Source organism: Lepidochelys kempii, chromosome 5 (genome assembly GCF_965140285.1).
Source record: "Lepidochelys kempii isolate rLepKem1 chromosome 5, rLepKem1.hap1, whole genome shotgun sequence".
Taxonomy (NCBI): domain Eukaryota; kingdom Metazoa; phylum Chordata; order Testudines; family Cheloniidae; genus Lepidochelys; species Lepidochelys kempii.
Genome location: NC_136384.1, coordinates 136,055,631 through 136,081,388, shown reverse-complemented (window position 1 = coordinate 136,081,388; position 25,758 = coordinate 136,055,631). Strand labels below are relative to the sequence as shown.

General features: G+C 46.0%; 1 protein-coding gene across 3 annotated transcripts in view; it reads left to right on the top strand.

Annotated features, from left to right (window-relative positions):
- TMOD1 (tropomodulin 1) overlaps nucleotides 1-25,758 on the top strand; it is a 73,825-nt gene that overhangs the window by 4,838 nt on the left and 43,229 nt on the right. For all 3 annotated transcript variants that reach the window (XM_073346053.1, XM_073346054.1, XM_073346056.1), the window contains exons 2-3: nucleotides 12,835-13,005; nucleotides 20,631-20,787. In XM_073346053.1, the coding sequence (XP_073202154.1) occupies nucleotides 12,886-13,005; nucleotides 20,631-20,787 (277 nt within the window). In that variant the 5' untranslated portion in view covers nucleotides 12,835-12,885. The remainder of the gene's footprint in view (nucleotides 1-12,834; nucleotides 13,006-20,630; nucleotides 20,788-25,758) is intronic.

Here is a 25,758-nt window from a genome sequence, read left to right as displayed (position 1 = left end):
AAAAGACATCCGTGCACACATGTCAGAAAGCAGCCCCATAAAAGGACAGGTTTTAGATATTTATTCTTGCTGTCCAGATCAAAGACTTGACACTTGGTAATAATAAAAAATAGTCACGTCTCAATAAGCATGCTTCATTTGAAGCTAGTGCCAGAAATTAACTGCATATTGACTGGTCCACAGCACGAGTGGGGAACATGGTCTAGGGTACTGATCATGGGACTTGGAGACAGGGAGCATAATTCTCCATGGCCTTGCTCCTTGTGTTGTTGTTAACACCTATGCAAAGTTCGTGTAAATGGTCCCAGATCAGAATGGCTGCATTTTACACCCATTAGCTCAGGTGTAAGTGCAGGGCCAGCCCACAACATTTTGGCACCTGAGGCGGGGAGCTCCAATGACGCCCCCATGCCCCCTCGCTTGGGCCAAAACTTTGAAAGGTCTCAATTCTGCCTTCTTCCTGCTTTGCTCCTCTCACGGTACTGCTCTGCTACCTACCCCAATAAAGGAGAACTAACAACTTAAAATGCCTTGTTCAAAAATGTAAGTAACACTTAACTTTCTACATGCATCTGAAGAAGCAGGTATTCACCCACGAAAGCTTATGCTCCAATAGGTCTGTTAGTCTATAAGGTGCCACAGGACTCTTTGCCGCTTTCACAGATCCAGACTAACACGGCGACCCATCTGATACTTAACTTTCAAATGCCTGACCAGCAAATGTAACTTTTCTTGTCTGCATAGTAAACACTGGCATTTTTATCTGTTTGAATAATCAAAATGGTGCTTTCAGTGCCTCCTTGGTTGCAAAAATTTGAACTGCTTCATGCTGAAGGTCCGCAGTCTGGGCCAGTTCATGCTCTACAGAGATAATTGCAAGGCCGACCAGCCTCTCCTGTGTCACTGTGGAGCGTAGATGTGTTTTTATTAACTTCAGCTTGGAGAAGCTGCGTTCTCCACTGGCAACTGTTACAGGAAGTGTTAGAAGTATGTGTGCAGAGCAACAAAAGCATTTGGAAAGAGGGTGGTCATCTTATTTGTGCACATGTGTTCCAGAACAGCCTTTGGAGTTGATCCTGCTGAAATGTATCGTGAAAGTTCTTTCAGTTCATCACCTAAATCACTCGTATCAATATCGCGCATGTCATCATGTGTCCACACTGTCTCTAATGCCCTGCATTGCTGGTGTAGGTCTTCTTCAGGTATAGTGAGGAGTTTTGGAATATCATACAACATCCCAAATAGACTGCTGTGTTCCTTGAGCTTCATGAAACGTTCTTCAGCTGACTGTATTGCACAATCTAGCACCTGGTTAAAGAATTCAACTTTGAATTGTTGTTTGGGGTCTCTTATGGGCTTATCCTGTGCCTCGTAATCAAAATATCTTCTTCTTTGGTGACTCTTGTATTCTTGAATGGGTGGGAAAACAGCTCCAGTGTGAAGTTCCTCTGCCAACTTCTGTGCACTCTTCAGAAAGTTTTGAAATCCCTCATCTGACTGGTAAGACTGTAGGTATGACTATGCTTTGTCCAGTTGTTCCATTGCTCCAGATATATCAAGGTCCACACCTTGGAGTCTCTTGCTTACAACATTTATTTCAAACAGTATGTCGTGCCACAACACTAAGCCACACAGAAATGTGAAGTGATGTATGTTTCTGGTGATTCCATTTCCCTCTGCCACTGTTCTCCCACGAACAGTTCCTGTCATAGCATTATCCTCCATAACGGCAACTGTGGCATCATCTATCTTCCCAATTTGGTGTTTGATAGGCTTTTTTGCCTCCACTCGACTTTCCCATCATGTGGCACTCAGTGGTTTCAGTGTCAGAGAGGCTGTCCCCAGCTGTGGCTTCAAAACTTGCCATCAATGAGTTGATACAGAGAGAAACACATAGATGCTTTGAATTACATTTAAAAATTCAGCAGCCTCACTAGAAGCTGACGCTGCATCGCTGACCACCAAGTTCAATGAATGCGAACTGCATGGAACAAAAAAAGCTCGAGGGTTTAACTCTCGGATCCATGTCTGCCCTCCTCTGTTCTTTCCTCTCTTGGCACCATTACCGTAGCCCTGACCTCTCCTGTCAGCTCTTGCAATTCCCGTCTCTTCCAGCTTTTTAAGAAGCGCATTTGTCATACCAGCTCCTGTAATATCATCAATGTCAATAAATTCTAGAAAATGCTCTGACAGTCACCACTGCAGGGACATTGTCACTAGGTTCTGTTGTTGTTACAAAATGCACCATTAAAGTCATTTGTTCCGTATGGCTGATGTCAGGTTTGCAGTCCAGAATAACAGAGGACTATCTTGCTGACTTCAGATCTGCCACAATCTTCTGTTTGACTTTTGTTGCCAGTAACTGTATGATCTCATTTTGAATTGTTTTTCCAAGGTATTGGTGTGCGTACATTTCTTGGGTGGTGACTCTTAGATGCTCCTGGAGTACAGCATCAACTCCACAATTTTAAGGAAGTTTCCATTGTTTGGCACATACAGCTGATCTGAAGTGCCACACAGGGCTAGGTTTTGGGTAGCAAGCATTCTCACAACAGCAATGAGCCTTTTCAGAACATTTTGCCAGTAAAGAGACTCTGATGCAATCTTCTCTTGATGCTGATCATCTATGGCTGAAGAAATCTGATGAGGTTCAACAAGGACAAGTGCAGAGTCCTGCACTTAGGATAGAAGAATCCCATGCACCGCTACAGACTAGGGACCGAATGGCTCGGCAGCAGTTCTGCAGAAAAGGACCTAGGGGTTACAGTGGACGAGAAGCTGGATATGAGTCAACAGTGTGCCCTTGTTGCCAAGAAGGCCAATGGCATTTTAGGATGTGTATGTAGGGGCATTGCCAGCAGATCAAGGGACGTGATCGTTCCCCACTATTCAACATTGGTAAGGCCTCATCTGGAGTACTGTGTCCAGTTTTGGGTCCCACACTAAAAGAAGGATGTGGAAAAATTGGAAAGAGTCCAGCGGAGGGCAACAAAAATGATTAGGGGACTGGAACACATGACTTGTGAGGAGAGGCTGAGGGAACTGGGGATGTTTAGTCCTCAGAAGAGAAGAATAAGGGGGGATTTGATAGCTGCTTTCAACTACCTGAGAGGGGGTTCCAGAGAGGATGGATCTAGACTGTTCTCAATGGTAGCAGATGACAGAACGAGGAGTAATGGTCTCAAGTTGCAGTGGGGGAGGTTTAGGTTGGATATTAGGAAAAACTTTTTCACTAGGAAAAAGTGGTGAAACACTGGAATGCGTTACCTAGGGAGGTGGTAGAATCTCCTTCCTTAGAAGTTTTTAAGGTCAGGCTTGACAAAGCCCTGGCTGGAATGATTTAGTCGGGGATTGGTCCTGTTTTGAGCAGGGGGTTGGACTCGATGACCTCCTGAGGTCCCTTCCAACCCTGATATTCTATGATTCTATGGTGGCCTTTAACCTTAGTCTCCTCTCAAGCTCTTTCCGCTATGGAATGCTCTCTGGTGATTTGCTGCCTTTTCATGGCATGCCAGATTTCTAGCCAGATTTGTCCAGTCCTTTGTTCCTGTAGAACCCAATGTGGCTGGAACATTAGACTGGAAGAGTTTGCAACCAAAACAGTATGCAGCATTCTGGGTTTTTCAGTACATAAGCAGCCGCCTCTCCACTTTGTCACCATTGGAGGTTTCACACCAGTAATGTGTTGGATGGAAACTTCTATTTTCATTGTCATTGGGGAACATGAAGTTTTTCACTTGCTGTGGCCCATGCAGTACAAGGAAGTCCCTCAGGCTACTGCTCAAGTGAGTCCACAGTCCTGGATCATCTAGACTTAAGGAACTAAACTCAGCAGCAGCTGTTTCTTGCGCCTCCACCACACTCTTCTCTGATCTACACTTTTCTTCGGGAATGTGCATGGTTACATCCACTTGAGATGGAGATACGGATGCTGCAGTAGCTGCCAGGTCACCCGCACTCTGACTAACTGGAAGATCAGGCAGCTCCTCACCACTCACATCCTCACTGGGGCCGGAAGGCTCACCATGGAGAGTGAATTTGTGTGTGGGGGTGGAGGGTGAGAAAACCTGGATTTGTGCTGGAAATGGCCCACCTGATGATCACTTTAGATAAGCTATTACCAGCAGGACAGTGGGGTGGGAGGAGGTATTGTTTCATATTCTCTGTGTATATATAAAGCCTGCTGCAGTTTCCACGATATGCATCTGATGAAGTGAGCTGTAGCTCACGAAAGCTTATGCTCAAATAAATTGGTTAGTCTCTAAGGTGCCACAAGTCCTCCTTTTCTATTTGTGTCTATGTATCTCAGGAGAACTCCTTCCTGGTTAGATAGAAAAGCTTCCTTTGCTTGCTTTCTTTTTCTGAATGCTGCCCCAGAGGGGCGTTTTCTTCTTGCACTCATGGCTGCTGTTCTGGGCCAGCTATAGTGGCTCCCAGCACTCAGTTGAAGGGGACAAATAAGCAGGCTGGTAGCAGGGCCTGAGTGAGGGAAGATATCAGCGTCTTAAGGGCCTAACTGGCTCCTACTACTTCAGTTGAGGGCCTGCTCTCCTCAAGTGGGTTCAGGGAAGCAGCAGGACACAGGAAGCTCCCTGAGAAGCTGGGGTTAATCAGGCTCCTGGGGGGGGGGGGGCTCGAGAGGTACATAAGAGGCTTCTCCTCTTCTCTCTCCCTGCAGCTCCTGCTGCTTTCTGTGATTCCCTCTCCCCTTTTCTCCTGCCTGCCTGTTCTGTCTCTTGTGCCCTCCTCCCTCCAGCCCAGCACTCCCCCATCTCTGTGCATCCAGAGCAGAGAGAGTCCAGATGCACCAGCAGCAGACACAATTGTCTACACGCTGGGTCCTAGTGGCGCCCCCGCAGTCTGGCACCTGAGGCAGCTGCCTCAGTTCGCCTCATGCTAAGGCCAGCCCTGTGTAAGTGACAACACGAGGTGCAAGGCAGGAAAGAAACATGATCAGAGAAGCCTATTTCTGAATATGCTTACACCAGTGTAAACTTTTTAGATTTCCACCTGATTCACACCAGTGCAAATGAGATCAAGCCAGGATCCTCCTGAGTTCTAGACCAGATGCTGCCACTGATTTGCTGTAAATCCTTGGGCAAGTTGCCTGGACCCAAATTTTCAGAAGGATTCACTAAGGACTCGATCCAATGTCTGCTGGAGTCAATGGGTGTCTTTCTCTGCCTATGTCTCCAGTGGGTAATGGATCAGCCCCTCCTTCTGGGCACTTCTACTTGAGACACTGAGGTCCTGGTGTTTCCAAAAATGCAGAGTGCCCACAACTCTAACAGAAGTCATTGAGGTCTGCGAGAGATCAGGCTTCCTGGGATCCATGATCTAAGGGTCCAAAATTAGAACATTTAAGGCCCTAATCTCTGTCTCTTCACTGTAACCCCCTGCCCACTCAGCTTGTGCCCTAGATATAATCTGCCCCAGCCCATGCAATTAACACTAAACGTAGTCACACAATGTTTGGTTATCATTAACTTATAATGATTGGGCACCTACTGTGTATCCAAATGTGTATCTCTTGTTTATCTTGCAAATCATACTATGGGCCAAAGAAAAAGAAAAAATGTTTGCAACAGCTGCAAAGAGGGTGATTTATGTGAAGTTTATATAATTTAAAAATAATGGTTCTGACTTATAACTCAGCTTTTACTTAACTCCTTCAAAAGGATCATATAAACCAAAACACAGCAGACACCCATGAGGGAATGGTCCTAGAGCTAGGGCAATCCAGAGCAAGCCTTGCACAACCCACTGGGGAAATTTAAAAACAGTGCTGAATTTAGAACGTAGAGAATTTTGCTGCACTTCTCTCTGAAAGTTGGCAGCTTGTCTTGTCATCATCGATGCTTTTACTTATAAGGACTTAGCTGGTGTCACGTTAGGGGAAAAAGCTCTTTTGTTTGCTTCTCCATCTGTAAACCTGGAAGATATTTTCCTTTAGATTTTTGGGTTTTGTCAGGCAAGCATTTATCTGTATCCCTGTATTTCCAATCAGGAGATGTAGCTCACGCTGCTCTGATTTGTTTACCTGTTGCTTTAGCATGTAATCAGTGATTGCCATGGCTCTGGCAATAATAAAGCCTAGCACTTACGTAGCTCGTCTCATCGGCATATTGCAAAATGCTTTACAAAGGTCAGTATCTTTATCCCCATTTTACAGATGGGGAAACTGAGGCACAGGGTGACCATGACAGCTCTCATTTGTCCTATGGATATCTGTACTTCTCCTGGTTCATGTCACCTTCTTTGCCACAGCAAACACTGAAATCTGCATGGCAGCTTGGGTTGACAATAAGATTTATCAGGGGGACAGCTGTGTGAGTACTCGATCTAGGCTAAGGTCAATTGCTATAAATCATTCCTGGTTCTGAGGGTCGTTTTGTTTGTGTTTAAATTTGTATGACTGTGTGCTCTTGAGTGTGATCAAAAACAATTCTTAAACACAAAACCAACCAAGGGATTTAAATGTAAAAGATTTAATAAATGTTGGGTTATAGCTGAGATTTCAAAGGCCCAAAAGTCTGTGAATTCAAGGGTTAGGGTTCCAATAACCGCCTGAGCTTGGCTACACTTCAAAGTACATTCCAAAGGCAGAGCAAGATGGAATGGCTGGAGATTGAAGTTACTCCGATTCAGATTGGAAATAAGGTGCAAATTTTTAACTGACAATAATTAACCAGTGGAACAGCTCACACAAGGGCATGGGAGAGTCTCCATCACTTGGCGTCATTAAATCCAGTTGGAGTCTCTTTATCAAAGAAATGCTCTGGCTCAAACAGAAATTATGAATTTGATACAGGAATCGCTGAGTAAAAATTCTCTGGTGTTTGTTATGTGAGAGGTCATTGGGGGAGGAGTATCTTTGAATTTCCTGAAATTTCATTTAGAGCCACATCCATAGTATGGCACTAGCGTGGTTAATAGTTGTCTGATGTTTATTCTTTTTGTGATTAAGACATGTGAGTGAAGTTAATGGGATCCTTGCTGGGTGCCTCTGGGACCAGGTGCCGTTCGGGCAGACTCTGTCAGTCCTCTGGCTGGTGGCTTAGAGCGAGAGAGTAGGGGAGCACCAGGAACTGCAAAGGGGAGATTCGCAGAAGGTGGGTGCCTTGCACTGTTGGGAAATCCAGCTGTGAAGGGCCACACCTGGCTCTGGTGGAGAGGAGACTGACCAGCTCCTTTGGGCTCATTCCACACTAATGAGGCGCACCTGTAAGGCTTGCGCTGTGAGGAGGGGGCACTTAGAAAGGAAGAACCTACCACAGAAGGGGGTGGAGAACAGGGTGAAGACTGCTCCACCTCAGAGATGGCTGACCACAGACTGGTCAGCCAGGCCCCATCGCTCCTGAAGCTGCATGTGGGAAAGCGGGGTGCCCCAAGAGGAGGGGCTGGAGATGGACCGTGGACCCTAATTGAAGACAGTAGGCCAGCTGATCAACGAAGCCCCAAGGGCTGGCCCCAGACAGATGGCTTAAGAGATGGGGCACCTTTGCCGTTCTTTTCTTTTCCTCTGATCCCCTCTCACAAGGAGAGCGAGGGAAAGAGACCTTTCTTGTCTTTGGTTAGAGAACCCTGTGTGTGCTACAACCTGGGAGGTCATTATAAACAACTTGAATAGGGAACCGTGGGACTCAGAGGTGCCCCAGGCCCTGCTGTGTGTCTCACATGGGGCACCCACAGTCCCCCATCACCTTAGCCAGTGTTGGTCATTAGTCCTAGGGCCGGAGAGGTAGTTTCCTGAGGGTCAGGCTGTCAGCTCTTGCACGGGGCCATCTTGCTCCATTCAGGCGGTCTATCACCAAACCAAACCTCGTTCTTCCCCATTATACTGCTGGTGCCCCGGGCATGTTCTCTATGGTCATAAACACTGGCCCTTCCATTCCACTACGCTAGCAAATACCTCAGTCGGCCGGGGAGACTTCCATGCACATCGCTCGGCCTCTGGGGATGGCAGCTCGGGTGTTCGCACCTGTCCTGGGCAGTCACAGCTGCGAACTTTGCTCTGTGCTACGGGCCTCAGATCCCTCCCTCGAGGATGCTTTTGAGACCTGTAGGAGTCTGACACCAAGCTCTGGGGCACACGCTTTCCAGCAGCAACGTCCCAGGCTGCTGCCTGCAGTTAAACCCTCCCCCGTCTTTGTCTCCCGCTCGGGGGGGGGGGGGGAGTTAAAGGTTAGATTGCTGCAGAGTCACTTGCTTTGCTGGTCTCTGTCTGTCTGGTACGAGGTGTGGAACCACATCCTTTTGTTGTGAAGACGGGAACCACACCAGAGTTAGGGTTGCAACCAACATCGGCATTGCCACCCTGGGTCGGTGCAGGCCGGCAGGAACAGGAAGTGATTTTTCAACCATGACACGGAAGTCAGCGTATCAGATGAGCTCATTCAGTCGGTTTCTCTCAGGTTATTCTACTTTCACAGTCATTAAAATAGGCACAACACAAAGCAGGACCCAATCCTGAGACATGCACAGTGCCCTCGGTTTCTATTGACTCAGCACTTTCACAGAATCATAGAAGATCAGGGTTGGAAGGGACCTCAGGAGGGCATCTAGTCCAACGCCCTGCTCATGCAGGACCAACCCCAACTAAATCATCCCAGCCAGGGCTTTGTCAAGCCTGACCTTAAACACCTCTAAGGTTTCCACCACTTCCCTAGGTAGCCCATTCCAGTGCTTCGCCACCCTCCTAGTGAAATAGTTTTGCCTAATATCCAACCTAGACCTCCCCCACTGCAACTTGAGACCATTACTCCTTGTTCTGTCATCTGCCATCACTGAGAACAGCCTAGCTCCATCCTTTTTGGAACCCCCCTTCCGGTATTTGAAGGCTACTATCAAATCCCCCCTCACTCTTCTCTTCTGCAGACTAAATAACCCCAGTTCCCTCAGCCTCTCCTCATTAATCATGTGCCCCAGCCCCCTAATCATTTTCATTGCCCTTCGCTGGACTCTCTCCAATTTGTCCACATCCCTTCTGTAGTGGGGGGACCAAAACAGGATGCAATATTTCAGGTGTGGCTTCACCAGTGCCGAATAGAGGGGAATAATCACTTCCCTTGATCTGCTGGCAATGCTCCTACTAATACAGCCCAATATGCCATTAGCCTTCTTGGCAACAAGGGCACACTGCTGACTCATATCCAGCTTCTCGTCCACTGTCACCCCTAGGTCCTTTTCTGCAGAACTTCTGCGTAGCCAGTCAGTCCCCAGCCTGTAGCGGTGCATGGGATTCTTCCTTCCTAAATGCAGGACTCTGTACTTGTTCTTGTTGAACCTCATCAGATTTCTTTTGGCTCAATCCTCCAATTTGTCTAGGTCACTCTGGTCCCTATCCCTACCCTCCAGCGTATCTACCTCTCCCCACAGCTTAGTGTCATCTGCGAACTTTCTGAGGGTGCAATTCATTAATAAAGATGTTGAACAAAACCGGCCTCAGGACCGACCCCTGGGGCACTTTACTTGATACCGGCTGCCAGCTAGACATCGAGTCGTTGATCACTACCCGTTGAGTCCGACAATCTAGCCAGTTTTCTATCCACCTTATAATCCATTCATCCAATCCATACTTTAACTTGCTGTCAAGAATACTGTGGGAGACCATATCAAAAGCTTTGCTAAAGTCAAGATATATCACATCCACCCGCTTTCCCCATATCCACAGAGTCAGTTATTTCATCATAGAAGGGAATCAGGTTGGTCAGCATGACTTGCCCTTGGTGAATCCATGTTAACTGTTCCTGATCACTTTCCTCTCCTCCAAGTACTTCAAAATGGATTCCTTTGATACTTTGCAGGATTGGGCCCAGCCTGCCGCATTAGGACCATCTGAACTAGCCATTAACATTAAAATAACAATGAGAATCTCCTCCCATTCAGTCACCGACAAAGCCTATCCCTTTCTCTGAAACCCAGTAGAGAGGGTCTGCTTTGCAGCTGGCCTAGAAGGCTAACCAGTCTGGGGTTGGGAACAAGGACCCTGCATGAATGACAGGCACCTTTCCGCCCTCCCTGCTCCTTTAGGCCAGGGAGCTGTTAGCAGCAGTGACCTGGGTGAGAGATGTCTGCGCACTAGTATATCAGTTGTTTGACACCTCAAATGCTACTTAAGCAACATTGGCAATTCGGAGTACTGGAACCCAAAGCTGTACCGTTCGTCCAAATGCCAGATCCGGGAAATGCAAGTACAATTTGTGCTTCCTTCTCCTGACTCCCGGGTAATATTATTCCTGCCCTCGATATGCCTGGCCCCAGTTTAGCCGTTTAAAACAGATGAGTCATGCTACTGTCTCCTCCTTACTGTATCAATCCTGAGCTGATGTCGTCATGCCTGGAAAATTGTGACTGCTTTTAAATGGGATTGTGTAAAGGGTGCGATTCCGCAGTGGCATAGGACACGCAGACTTAGAGCAAAGGAAATGGATATTGTGTTTGAATTATGATCACAAACGTGGGAAGCAAAGTATTTGACCAGCTGACTGCCTTAAACTTAACAGCATGCTGTCAAATTTTGTATGTTTAATGTTCCATTTGCTGACCAGTGTAAAGATTATTTTTTTAATTAGAATAACAGTTGTGATACAGGAAGTTCTTAGTTAATGAAAATGTAGTGGCGGAAGTAAAATATATCCTAAAATGCATAATTTGCTTTGGATTGCTTTGGGAAAAGCTAGAGAAGTCTGGCTAGGACTGTGAAGCACCAAAGAACTCAGAGAAAGTGAAGAAGCTAAAATCAAAAAGGTAAAATGGTCATTTATGGAGATAGGGAAAAATTCCAGTTTAATGAAAAGGAGGCAGTATTTGAAACATATGGGCTCATACATCATCCTCTTCCAGATGCTACAGAAGACAATGGCAAGAAAAGATCTTCCCCCCATCCCCTTGAAATTGGTAGGATAGGTGATGTCTGCAATGTTTTTAAAGACATCTAATTTCCACAGGACCTGTGTGAAAGGACTTAAGTGCTTTGAAAACTTTATATATCGAAAGCAAACTTTCCAGGTGAAAAATATAAGTACATATACTTTTAGGTATGCCTGGGTGCATATACATGTATGTGTTAGCTATTATTTCAGGTCATTATAATACATTTTAAAATATCTAGAGTTTTAAAAGAACTAAATCTTAATAGCTAAGTCTCCATTATTGGCTATTTTGTTAATTCCATTTAAATGTATCAATTACTGCACTGAGAGGTGATAGCATCTCCTCTCTCTCTCTCTAGCATTATTTTACATTACATACATGAGAAAAAGCCTGCTTCATAATTGATTGACAAATCGTATGGTCAGTTAGTAAGTTTCCATTGTTTACCTTCTCAGAGGTAAATAATATTGAAGTGTAGAACTACATTAACCAATGTCAGGGTACAGATGTGGGGACACACATGAAAGACCCCCAAGCTTATTTCTACCAGCTTAGGTTAAAACTTCTACAAGGCACAGATTCTTTGGCCTTGGAGAGTACGCTGCCACCACCAAGTGATTTAACAAAGAATCAGGGAAAGGACCACTTGGAGTTTCTGTTCCCCCAAAATATCCCCCCAAGCCCTTACACCCCCTTTCCTGGGGAGGCTTGAGAATAATATCAAAACCAATTGGTTACAAAGTGATCACAGACCCAAACCCCTGGGTCTTAGGACAATAGAGAAATCAGTCAGGTTCTTAAAAGAAGGATTTTATTTTAAAAAAAGGTAAAAAATCACCTCTGTAAAATCAGGATGGAAAATAACTTTACAGGGTAACAAAAGATTCAAAAACACAGCAGAACTTCCTCTAAGCTTAGTTTCAAAGTTACAAAAAACGGGAATAAACCTCCCTCCAGCAAAGGAAAAATTCACAAGCAGAACAAAAGATAATCTAACATGCCTTGCCTGGCTTTTACTTACAATTTTTGTAATATGAGAAACATTTAGGATGGTTTATAGGAGAAGGAGTTTTCTGACCGGATGCTTCTCTGCTTCCCAAGAGAACACACAAAAAAGCTCCCCCCCCCCCCCCAAGATTTGAAAGTATCTTCTTTCCCATTGGTCCTTTTGGTCAGGTGCCAAACAAGTTATTTGAGCTTCTTAACCCCTTACAGGTAAGGAGGAATTCTAGGCTACCCTTAGCTGTATGGTTATGACAACCAGTCAGTTCACATATGCAGATAAATGCATCATGATGGCATGCATCATTTCAGCAAAGCTTACTGAACTCTGATGAGCCCCTGGGTTACATATGCTGTCTATCTGCTTCCTGACTGGATCAGGAGTAAATAATAGCATCTTTGGGACTGCTCTCTTCACCTCCCATTGAGAAAGTTAATCTAAAAGGAAAAGCTGCTGCACTTCTGAGACTCATGGCCTTAGTCCAGATTTTCAGAGATTCTGAATATGTGCGGCAATGCATGGAGCACCAGATTCCGCCACACTGCCGATCTAGAGCATTGCTTTTCGGTAGGGCTTGCCCCAGAGGAAAGCATTACCCCGCTTGAGTAACGTTACCAGAGTTAGATCCCATGGGGAGTTTTTGTTTTGGTGAAAGTAACGACTGATTGTCCCTCCAGGAAAAAATATGGACCAAGGCAAAATTTGGTCCATATAGTCTTCTCTGCTCGGTCAGTGCTGATGTTCACCTTAGCAGAAGTACATTTCTAGTAATGCTCAGAATGCTCAGTACTTCCCCACAGCTGCACTGTGGGGCTAGGACTCAGAATGTGAGATCATGCTGCCCTTCTGCTTGCTTCTTATACGTCGGCTGTTACATGTTTGAAGAATATCTTGCATTCTAATAGCAATAGTGGTGCGACCTCAGTTTTCACTGTGCCTTTTTTTTTTAATTATAGGTCCCACTTCAGCAAAAAACGTGAGAATTTAAAAACTGAGATTTCTCTAAAATGTCGTACAGACAGGAATTGGAGAAATACCGCGATCTGGATGAGGATAAGATCCTTAGTGCATTGACAGAAGAAGAGCTCAGGACACTGGAGAATGAACTGGAGGAGCTAGATCCTGATGTAAGTAGATTTTAAATGACCTCTAGATGGTAAATTCTGAGTAACTGTGGCACAAACCTTTATATCTTTTGGGGTGGATCTATCAGTATTTACTTCTTTAATCTGCTAAACTCTCTTTCCATCTACTGCAACTGTAGTTTATGTGGTCTGAATTCATGACATTGTGTGTTCTTTTTATTTCATTTAAAGAGTTATGTGAGAAATGTAATACCTAAGCAATGTCGTTGCTCCTCTGAAAAATACAGGGCCATTCATGCTGTTACACAAGGTCTTACTCCAGTTTCTCGGTGCTCCTGTGAATACAATAGCAGGTGAAGCCAAGCAAAATCTGCAACTGGAGCAGAGGTCTGCTAAAGTGCAGCGTTCCTCTTTTCTGCTGTGATTGGTAAAGTGCCAGCTTAGACAGAGGGCCAGAATCTTCTACCTTTGGTGATGTTGAGTAGTTTCTTATTATGCTAGCAGTGGGATCACTCAGAGCCTTTATTCTGAATAAGGATGGCAGAATTGGGCCGTACGTTTGCATCCTGTTTTAAAAACCCTCCCAGCCCTGTCCCTGTCTGTAGAACTCACACCCACAAGATCCAGATCCCAAAGAACCTGCAGTAAGTGTGCTATCCCACTGACTTAGGTGATAATTCATTGTTCTTCCTGCAACACTGTCTAGAACAGCAACTGCTGCAGAATGGAAACAGGTCACTGCCCCTGAGCCTGGGCAGAGAGTTCAGAACATCCATGTCCCTGGGCAGAAGCACTCCTGCTGATCCCAGCTCCTCGGAGCCTGTTTAAAAATACCTTCGCTCCAAGGAAATGGTGAATATTCCACCTACTCTGCATCAAGCTTTCTTGGAGATGGCACAACGGATTTGGACCCTGATCCTGCAAACATGTACACATGAGTAGCCCCATTAAGTTCACGGGAATTGCGCAGGTGTGTAAAATAAAGCAACTCGCATGCATAAGCGTTTGCAGGGTCCAGGTCTTAGTGAGGACTCAGTAGTTTGCCTAGTTTTAGGAAAATATTTGCCTGCTGAGCACATGCTGTTCAGTGTTTCGAAGGCATAATTCTGGGCTGTCGAGCCTGTAGGGAGGCAGGGCTGGATTCCATATTTGTTTATAGTCCATGAGTTGGGGTATAAGTTGAGGACTTCGTAGTCTCCTTGATCCATAGTGGATCCCCCACTGCTGTCAAGGGGAGGTTACACACGCAACATAGGGAGAATGTGCCCTCCAGGCAGGTCTACACTCTCGTGTTTATTGTTTATTCAGTCCCTTATGGTCACATTCAGAATCATGCTGAGAGAATTAGGCTCCCTTTAAGCGCTGCTACTGTTGCTCTTTATCCTTCTGCATAGCCTGCCGTCCTTTCTCTGCCCCCTCTCTCTCTGCATCTCCTCCTTTCTTTCCCCTGGGAATGATTTTCCAACCAGTTCTGCACCCGCCTTATAGTAGCTCCACCTAGATTGCATTTCCCTAGTTTGTTTATGAGAAAGTCATGCAAGATGGTATCAAAAGCTTTACTAAAGTCAAGATCTACCACGTCTACTGTTTCCCCCCATCCTGTTATCCTGTCACAGAAAGCTACCAGGTTGGTTTGATATGATTTGTTCTTGACAAATCCATGCTGACTGTTACTTATCACCTTATTATCTTCTAGATGTTTGCAAATTAATTGCTTAATTATTTGCTCCATTATCTTTCTGGGTACAGAAGTTTTGCTGACTGGTCTGTAATTCCCTGGGTTGTCCTTATTTCCCTTTTTATAGATGGGCACTATACTTTCCCTTTTCCAGTCTTCTGGAATCTCTCCCGTCTTCCATGACGTTTCAACGTTAATTGCTAATGGCTCAGATATCTCCTCAGTCAGCTCCTTGAGTATTCTAGGATGCATTTCATCAGGCCTTGGTGATTTGAAGACATCTAACTTGTCTAAGTAATTTTTGACTTGTTCTTTCCCTATTTTAGACTCTGATCCTACCTCATTTTCACTGGCATTCACTATGTTAGACATCCAATCGCCACCAACCTTCTTGGTGAAAACCAAAACAAAGAAGGCATTAAGCACCTCTGCCATTTCCACATTTTCTGTTATTGTCTTTCCCCCCTCATTGAGTATCTGGCCTACTCTGTCCTTGGTCTTCCTCTTGCTTCTAATGTATTTGTAGAATGTTTTCTTGTTTCCTTTTATGTCCCTAGCTAGTTGGATCTCATTTTGTGCCTTGGCTTTTCTAATTTTGTCCCTGCATACTTGTGTTATTTGTTTATATTCATCCTTTGTAATTTGACCGAGTTTCCACTTTTTCTGGGACTCTTTTTTGAGTTTTAGATCATTGAAGATCTCCTGGTTAAGCCAGGGTGGTCTCTTGCCATATTTCCTATCTTTCCTACGCAGTGGGATAGTTTGCTCTTGTGCATTTTGGTCCATTACAAGATGAAAATGGTAGAATAATCAATAATAATGCAGAAATATTCAATATGTATTTCTGTTCTGTATTTCTGGGGAAGAAGCAGGTGAAGTCATATCATATGATAGCACTCTCTTCATTCCTCTAGTATCTAAGGAGGATGTTAAACAACAACTGCTAAAGTTAGACATTTTTAAATCAGCAGGTCTAGATAACTCAGATCCAAGAATTTTAAAAGAGCTGGCTGAGGAGCTCACTGGACTGTTAACGCTGATTTTCAATAAGTTTTGGAGCATTGAGAAAGTTCCAGAAGACTGGAAGAAAGCTGATGCTGTGCCAATATTTAAAAATGGTAAATGGGACGAGCTGGGTAATTATAGGCCTGTCAGTGTGACATCAATTCCAGGATAGAAAATGGAGTAGCTGATACAGGACTTGATTAATAAAGAATCAAAGTGAGGGTAATATGATTAATGCCAATCAACATGGGATTATGGAAAATAGATCCTGTCAAACTAACTTGTTACCTTTTTTGATCAGATTACACTTTGGTTGACAAAGGTAACGGTGCTGATGCAATATACTTAAACTTCTGTAAGGCATTTGTCTTGGTACCAGATGATATTTTGATTAAAAAACTAGAAAGAGATACATTTAACATGGCACACATTAAATGGATTAAAAGCTGATTAACTGATTGGTCTCAAAATGTCATTGTGAACAGAAAATCATCATCGAACTGGTGAGTTTCTATTGGGGTCCAACAGGGGTCTGTTCTTGGCCCTTTGCTATTTAACATTTTTATGAATGACCTGGAAGAACACATAAAATCATCAAAAAGTTTTCATATAACCCCAAAACTGGAGAGTGGTAAATAATGAAGAGGGCTGGTCACCACTATAGAGTGATCTTGATTGCTTGGCAAGCTGCACACAAACTAACAATATGTGCTTTAACATGGCTAAATGTCACTGTATACCTCTAGGAACAAAGAATGCAGGCCGTACTTACAGGCTGGGGGAGACTGTCCTTTAGAGCAGTGATTCTGAAAAAGATTTTGGGGTTGTGGTGATGGATAAACAGGTGAACATGAGCTGCCAGTATGATGTTGTGGCCAAAAGGGCTAGTGAGATCCTGAGATGCATAAACAGGGTACTGTCAAGTGGGAGAAGAGAGGTTGTTTTATCTCAATTTGGCATTGGTGCAACCACTGCTGGAATGCTGTGTCCAGTTCTGGTGCCCACCATTCAAGAGGGATGTTGATAAATTGGGGAGGGTTCAGAGAAGAGCCACGAAAATTATTCGAAAACCTGCTTTATAGGGTGTGTCTACACTGCAAACAAACTGTCAGGGTGCTGAGGCACAGAGCCAGAGTCAATTGACTTGAGCTGAGGCTGCAGAAAATACCAGTGCATATGTTCCCACTTGTGCTGGAGCCTGGCTCTGAGGCTCTCCCCCCTCCCTGGGTTTCAGAACCTGGGCTCCAGCACGAGTGGGAATGTCTGCCTTGCTGTTTTTAGCCCCACAGCCTGAACCCCACAAGCCTGTGTCATTTGACCTGGTTCTGAGTTTCAGTGCAATGCGGTTTTCTTTGCAGTATGGACATACCCATAGTGATAGATTCACAGAGTTCAATCTATTTAGCTTGACAAAGAGAAGGCTAAGAGGTGACTTGATTACAGTCTATAAGTACCTACATGGGGAATAAATATTTAATAATGGGCTCTTCAATCTAGCAGGCCAAGGTATATCACCATCCAATGGTTGGAAGTGGAAGCCAGACACATTCAGGAGGGAAATGAGGCCCACGTTTTAACAATGAGTGCTCTCAACCACTGGAACAATTTACCAAGGACCATGGTGGAATCTCCATCACCAACCATTTTTAAAGCAGGATAGGGTGTTTTTCTATCAGATTTGCTCAAGGAATTATTTGGGGGCAGTTCCCTGGCCTGTGTTACACAGGAGGTCAGGCTAGATGATCACAATGGTCTTTTCTAGCCTTTGCATCTATTAAAGACTTCTGTTGGAGCTTCTCCACTTCCTAGACATAATTAAATACTCATTGGGCCAGAGAGAGAGAGACTCTAGAAGCTAGTGGCTGTGGTATTGACGTCCCATGTGCGTGCCCTCACCACCGGCTATTGGCTGCTCTGGGGTAGAGGGTGTCTCTCTCGTGCTTTTTGCAAAACATTTCAAAAAGGTCTTGTTTTCATTCTGCATTGGAACGGGAACACACATCGAAACCTTGACAGTTTTCACTAGCCAGACTTGTTTTCTGGGGAGCCTTGCTGACCACCCCAGCACTTGCATGTCAGAGCTGCCACTAGAATCTAGAGAAGTCCCACATGTGCAAATGATGGGGTAGTTGGGTGCAAGGGAGTTAAATGAAGCCATCTAGCTGGAACAGTATTTTATACCCGCACTAAAACCTGTACAGAGCCAGCTGGCAGGCAAACAGATTGTTCCAATGCTAGGGTGGGTGATGCCAAGTACAGTGGGGTGAGGACTCTCCCTGTTATGCACATTTAATATTTGAGGGGAAAGCAGTGGGTTGTGCAGATTATTCTGGGGATTAAAAGTGCCATTGACATGATACAGACAAAGAAGAATCAGACATTCAGTGATCTTCCTGGGTTATACTTATTGCTTCCCCTAACGAGGCTGCTCAAGAGAGCGTCCTGGGAAAGCTAATGATCAAAGAAAACATCAGTCAAAGACACAGTATGGAGCAGCTAAGGTAACGTATATGGGTCTTTATGTATATGGGTCTTTAGCAAAGCTTTTGACACGGTCTCCCACAGTATTCTTGCCAGCAAGTTAAAGAAGTATGGGCTGGAAGAATTGACGATAAAGTGGATAGAAACCTGGTTAGATCATCAGGGTCAACGGGTAGTGATCAATGGCTCCATGTCTAGTTGGCAGCCGGTATCAAGTGGAGTGCCCCAAGGGTCGGTCCTGGGGCCGGTTTTGTTCAATATCTTCATAAATGATCTGGAGGATGGTGTGGATTGCACCCTCAGCAAGTTTGCAGATGACACTAAACTGGGAGGAGAGGTAGATATGCTGGAGGGGAGGGATAGGATCCAGAGGGACCTAGACAAATTGGAGGATTGGGCCAAAAGAAATCTGATGAGGTTCAACAAGGACAAGTGCAGAGTCCTGCACTTAGGACGGAAGAACCCAATGCACCGCTACAGACCAGGGACTGAATGGCTCGGCAGCAGTTCTGCAGAAAAGGACCTAGGGGTGACAGTGGACGAGAAGCTGGATATGAGTCGACAGCGTGCCCTTGTTGCCAAGCAGGCCAATGGCATTTTGGGATGTATAAGTAGGAGCATTGCCAGCAGATCGAGGGAAGTGATCGTTCCCCTCTATTCGACATTGGTGAGGCCTCATCTGGAGTACTGTGTCCAGTTTTGGGCCCCACACTACAAGAAGGATGTGGAAAAATTGGAAAACATCCAGCGGAGGTCAACAAAAATGATTAGGGGTCTGGAGCACATGATTTATGAGGAGTGGCTGAGGGAACTGGGATTGTTTAGTCTACGGAAGGGAAGAATGAGGGGGGATTTGATAGCTGCTTTAAACTACCTGAAAGGGGGTTCCAAAGAGGATGGATCTAGACTGTTCTTAGTGGTAGCAGATGACAGAGCAAGGAGTAATGGTCTCAGGTTGCAGTGGGGGAGGTTTAGGTTGGATATTAGGAAAAACTTTTTCACTAGGAGGGTGGTGAAACACTGGAATGCGTTACTTAGGGAGGTGGTGGAATCTCCTTCCTTAGATATTTTTAAGGTCAGGCTTGACAAAGCCCTGGCTGGGATGATTTAGTTGGGGATTGGTCCTGCTTTGAGCAGGGGGTTGGACTAGATGACCTCCTGAGGTCCCTTCCAACCCTGATATTCTATGATTCTATGATGGGTCGTGGCCTCTCAAGGTATCAGGTCTGAGAAAGCCAAGGACAGAGCTATTCCAAAGCATGCCGATTAGCGTGTTGCAGTTCAGCAAGGTTCTCTGCATAGTCAGCTAGTGGTGACTGAATCTGATGCTTATAATAATCTGCCTGGTTTGTAGGTTTTTGTATTTTGAATCAATTAGCAACTAATTATTTCATTTATTAGGCAGACATTGGGAAAAGCAATCTCTTGCTCCCAGTTCATGAGACTTTGTAATATGTAAATTTTGGCCCTGTTCCAACAAAGCACTCAAGTGTGTGTTTCATTTCAAGCAGGCAGTAATCCTGTTGACTTCAATGGGATTATCCTATGCTTAAATGTAAGCATGTGCTTAAGTGTGTTGCTATGTCAGGCCATTGCTGCCTACCCACTGTGGCTACAATGACTGCATACTATGTAGTTACTATTAAAAAGGCATGAGGTCTATAACATTTTTATTCTGCAGTAAGATAATAGAGAAAATATTTCTAAAATGACCTTCCCCACGAAGCCTTGCAGGTAACTGGGCTCTCTCTTAAAGCTGTGCAAAGCACTGGGGAGGGGAAAATGTGTGTGAAATCTCATTCTATGTTTGTCATGTCATTTCCTCTCAGGGGATTTTACAGTCCTGATGCTCTTTTTCTCTTGCTCCATGTAATTCACGGACGTGGCTGTTTTCACGCGGGAAATGTGTCAAACCCCAAATTTGCACATTTTCTGGGCCAAGCCGACTTGGCTCAAAAATAGGGCTCTGACAGATGCAACCCCCGAGCCTGCATGGGCTCCAGATCTCCGTGCTGTTACCCGTAACTCCCTCCGAGTAGCAGGTTCCTTCTCGCATGGGCCCGCTCTCTTCACTCCTCAGGCTGACGCACGAGGATAGGGAGGGTCAAATCTTGCTTGCTTGCCTGGCAGGAGTCAAGTGAGAGCAGGATTTGGCCCTTGATGGATAAATAGATCAAGGTAGTAAACTGGGAGTAGAGGTCCGGTAAAGACCATTATAACCTAAAGGGACGGGGGAGAGAGAACTTCTGGTCTACACTCGGTAGCAATAGCAAGTCCAAGTTCAGCGACTGGGTGCTCTGGCAGAGAACTGAGAGGATAAATCTACGTAAATTGTGTTGGAACAATATGAATTTGGAGTTCAACAGTGAATTCATTTTCCCATTTGCAAGACAAGTTGGCTGAAGTGCACAAAGAAAACAATACAATAAAAGAGAGAGGAAAGATGATAGTCATTTGTTTGAATCTGAATAGCTAATCTTGGTGTCCTGCTCTTTGAATCCAGAATGATCTGCTGCCTGTGGGACTCAGACAGAGAGACCAGACCAAAAAGACACCGACTGGCCCATTCAAAAGGGATGAGCTTCTGGACCACCTAGAAAAGCAGGCGAAAGATATGAAAGATCGAGAAGACCTGGTCCCTTTCACAGGAGAAAAGAGAGGTATGGCTGCATGTGGCTTTGGTTGTAACACGTATTGTAGTGCAGAGGATCCCCGGGGCAAACAGAGATTTTAGGGTGAGGGCCGCTGTGCGGCGTGACTCAGTCCAGAGGAGGAAGAGCATGACCCACATACACGACGGAAACGGCTGTGTCTGAGATCTGGATGTTGAGTGCAGCAGCCTCCAAGCTGCTGGTGCTGATCCCACCGGTGTGGCAGCTGTCCTCAACACCAGCTGGCGGCAGAGGCAGATGCCAGACTGGCACCTGGAGCCAGATTTGGTCATGTAGACCAAACCAAGGCTCTTGGAAGCAGTCATAGAATCCTAGAATATCAGGGTTGGAAGGGACCTCATGAGGTCATCTAGTCCCACCCCCTGCTCAAAGCAGGACCAATCCCCAATTAAATCATCCCAGCCAGGGCTTTGTCAAGCCTGACCTTAAAAACCTCAGAGGAAGAAGATTCCACCACCTCCCTAGGTAACCCATTCCAGCGCTTCACCACCCTCCTAGTGAAAAAGTTTTTCCTAATATCCAACCTAACAGTCGTGTGTGGGTGAGAGATTGCAGCACACACAGGAAAACTACAGCTCCACCCTCCCTGACTCCTGTGTGAGAGCATTGCTCACTCCTTCCTTGTCCTCCCTCAGCTCGCGTGACTGCTCTTTGCTCCTCCTATGCCGACTGCTTCCTTGGTGGGTCCTCTTCCCTCCTCCCACTACCTGTGGGACTTGCGCAGTTCTGGGGCCTCGTCCCCAAAGTGCCCTGTCCCTGGCTGGTCGTCGACCCCACTTGTATATTTTCAATCAGTCTCTGTGCTGATGTGCTGCTGACTCTGAGATGTTCCTCTCCACTCTTGACCCTGGCTGACCAGTCCACAGGCCAGGCTCTCGCTCTGTCATCTCCCCTGAATGTCTAGTCAGTAGCTTAAGCATAATGTGGCTAAAATGGCATTCCTTATTTTTCCTATTGAGCCTTCTGTTTCCCCCATCCAATGCCACGGTGACAATGCCCCCAATTTCCCCATCCCTGAGCCCCTTGATGTGGGGATCAGCTTTTCCTTCCTCCACCTCTAGACTGTCCAAGTCCTGCCAGATCTTCCTCCATCACATATGAAGGGTCTCAAAGCTCTTCCCTCTTCCTGTCAGCATCCTGAATGTTGCTTGGGCTTGGCTCCAGCCAACCACCCGTTGGAGCTCGGCACAGAGAGAGCTGAGGGATGGCGCCTTATCACGTGTTGGAAGGAGACCTGGAGCTGGCTGTCATCTGCGTATTGCTGGCACATAAGCCTGTGTTGGCTCATCAGCTGTCTCAATGACTTTGGGAACAGGATTGAGCCTTGCAGGACTCCATAGGCGAGGGCCTTGCTGGCGGAGAAACAAATGCCCATAATGATTCATTCTGAGAGGATGGGATATGGGTTTAGAAGTCTAACTGGAGGTACCCATTTAGGAGAACATTGTCCTCTGTCTGTTGGCCTCTGGGGTGATGTCATGTAGAATAACGTTCCCAGTTCCAGGTGCCATGTCTCCAGAGAGATCCTGACAAATTGGAGGGAGTTCAGTAAAACAACAGACTGGTTCTGGGTCTATGGGAATGTATTGGGGAGGGAAGAGTAAATGAGCTACATACGTACATCTTGGTTAAGGGAGCACGAAAGGGGATCATGATAACCACCTGCAAATACATGAAGGGTGTAAGCACAAGACTGCAGCGACACGCTCTGGTGCAACCGAGAGGTTATAACTAGGATCAGTGGGCTAGAATCATAAAATCATAGAATATCAGGGTTGGAAGGGACCTCAGGAGGTCATCTAGTCCAACCCCCTCCTCAAAGCAGGACCAACCCCAACTAAATCATCCCAGCCAGGGCTTTGTCAAGCCTGACCTTAAAAACTTCTAAGGAAGGAGATTCCACCACCTCCCTAAGTAACGCATTCCAGTGTTTCACCACCCTCCTAGTGAAAAAGTTTTTCCTAATATCCAACCTAAATCTCCCCCACTGCAACCTGAGACCATTACTCCTCGTTCTGTCATCTGCTACCACTGAGAACAGTCTGGAACCATCCTCTTTGGAACCCCCTTTCAGGTAGTTGAAAGCAGCTATCAAATCCCCCCTCATTCTTCTCTTCTGCAGACTAAACAATCCCAGTTCCCTCAGCCTCTCCTCATAAGTCATGTGTTCCAGTCCCCTAATAATTTTTGTTGACCTCCACTGGACTCTTTCCAATTTTTCCACATCCTTCTTGTAGTGTGGGGCCCAAAACTGGACACAGTACTCCAGATGAGGCCTCACCAATGTCAAATAGAGGGGAACGATCACGTCCCTTGATCTGCTGGCAGTGCCCCTACTTATACATCCCAAAATGCCATTGGCCTTCTTGGCAACAAGGGCACACTGTTGACTCATATCCAGCTTCTCATCCACTGTAACCCCTAGGTCCTTTTCCGCAGAACTGCTGCCTAGCCATTCGGTCTCTAGTCTGTAGTGGTGCATGGGATTCTTGCGTCCTAAGTGCAGGACTCTGCACTTGTCCTTTTTGAACCTCATCAGATTTCTTTTGGCCCAATCCTCCAATTTGTCTAGGTCCCTCTGGATCCTATCCCTACCCTCCAGCGTATCTACCTCTCCTCCCAGTTTAGTGTCATCTGCAAAGTTGCTGAGGGTGCAGTCCACGCCATCCTCCAGATTATTAATGAAGATATTGAACAAAATCGTTTCCAGGACCGATCCTTGGGGCACTCCGCTTGATACCGGCTGCCAACTAGACATGGAGCCATTGATCACTACCCGTTGACCCTGATGATCTAGACAGCTTTCTATCCACCTTATCGTCCATTCATCCAGCCCATACTTCTTTAACTTGCTGGCAAGAATACTGTGGGAGACCGTGTCAAAAGCTTTGCTAAAGTCAAGGATCAACACGTCCACCGCTTTCCCCTCATCCACAGAGCCAGTTATCTCATCATAGAAGGCAGTTAGATTAGTCAGGCAGGACTTGCCCTTGGTGAATCCACGCTGACTGTTTCTGATCACTTTCCTCTTCTCTAAGTGCTTCAGAATTGATTCCTTGAGGACCTGCTCCATGATTTTTCCAGGGACTGAGGTGAGGCTGACTGGCCTGTAGTTTCCAGGATCCTCCTTCTTCCCTTTTTTAAAGATGGGCGCTACATTAGCCTTTTTCCAGTCATCTGGGACCTCCCCCAATTGCCATGAGTTTTCAAAGATAATGGCCAATGGCTCTGCAATCACATCCGCCAACTCCTTTAGCACTCTCGGGTGCAACGCATCTGGCCCCATGGACTTGTGCTCGTCCAGCTTTTCTAAATAGTCCCGAACCACTTCTTTCTCCACAGAGGACTGGTCACCTTCTCCCCATGCTGTGCTGCCCAGTGCAGCAGTCTGGGAGCTGACCTTGTTCGTGAAGACAGAGGCAAAAAAAGCATTGAGTATATTAGCTTTTTCCACATCCTCTGTCACTAGGTTGCCTCCCTCATTCAGTAAGGGGCCCACACTTTCCTTGACTTTCTTCTTGTTGCTACCATACCTGAAGAAACCCTTCTTGTTACTCTTAACATCTCTTGCTAGCTGCAACTCCAGGTGTGATTTGGCCTTCCTGATTTCACTCCTGCAAGCCCGAGCAATATTTTTATACTCATCCTTGGTCATTTGTCCAATCTGCCACTTCTTGTATGCTTCTTTTTTGTATTTAAGAGCAGCAAGGATTTGACTGTTAAGCCAAGCTGGTCGCCTGCCATATTTACTATTCTTTCTATACATTGGGATGGTTTGTCCCTGTAACCTCAATAAGGATTCTTTAAAATACAGCCAGCTGTCCTGAACTCCTTTCCCCATCATGTTATTCTCCCAGGGGATCTTGCCCATCAGTTCCCTGAGGGAGTCAAAGTCTGCTTTTCTGAAGTCCAGGGTCTGTATTCTGCTGCTCTCCTTTCTTCCTTGTGTTAGGATCCTGAACTCGACCATTTCATGGTCACTGCCTCCCAGGTTCCCATCCACTTTTGCTTCCCCTACTAATTCTTCCCGGTTTGTGAGGAGCAGGTCAAGAAGAGCTCTGCCCCTAGTTGGTTCCTCCAGCACTTGCACCAGGAAATTGTCCCCTACATTTTCCAAAACCTTCCTGGATTGCCTGTCACAGCTGTATTGCTCTCCCAGCAGATATCAGGGTGATTGAAGTCTCCCATGAGAACCAAGGCCTGCGATCTAGTAACTTCTGCGAGTTGCCGGAAGAAAGCCTTGTCCACCTCATCCCCCTGGTCCGGTGGTCTATAGCAGACTCCCACCACAACATCACCCCTGTTGCTCACACTTCTAAACTTAATCCAGAGACTCTCAGGTTTTTCTGCAGTTTCATACTGGAGCTCTGAGCAGTCATACTGCTCCCTTATATACAGTGCTACTCCCCCACCTTTTCTGCCCAGCCTGTCCTTCCTGAACAGCTTATATCCATCCATGACAGTACTCCAGTCATGTGAGTTATCCCACCAAGTCTCTGTTATTCCAATCACATCATAATTCCTTGACTGTACCAGGACTTCCAGTTCTCCCTGCTTGTTTCCCAGGCTTCGTGCATTTGTATATAGGCACTTGAGGTAACCTGCTGATCGCCCCTCTTTCTCAGTATGAGGCAGGAGCCCTCCCCTCTCACGAGCTCCTGCTCGTGCTTCCTCCCGGTATCCCACTTCCCCACTTACCTCAGGGCTTTGGTCTCCTTCCCCCGGTGGACCTAGTTTAAAGCCCTCCTCACTAGGTTAGCCAGCCTGCTTGCGAAGGTGCTCTTCCCTCTCTTCGTTAGGTGGAGCCCGTCTCTGCCTAGCACTCCTCCTTCTTGGAACACCATCCCCTTGTCAAAGAAACCAAAGCCTTCTCTCCGACACCACCTGCGTAGCCATTCGTTGACTTCCACGATTTGACGATCCCTACCCCGGCCTTTTCCTTCCACAGGGAGGATGGAC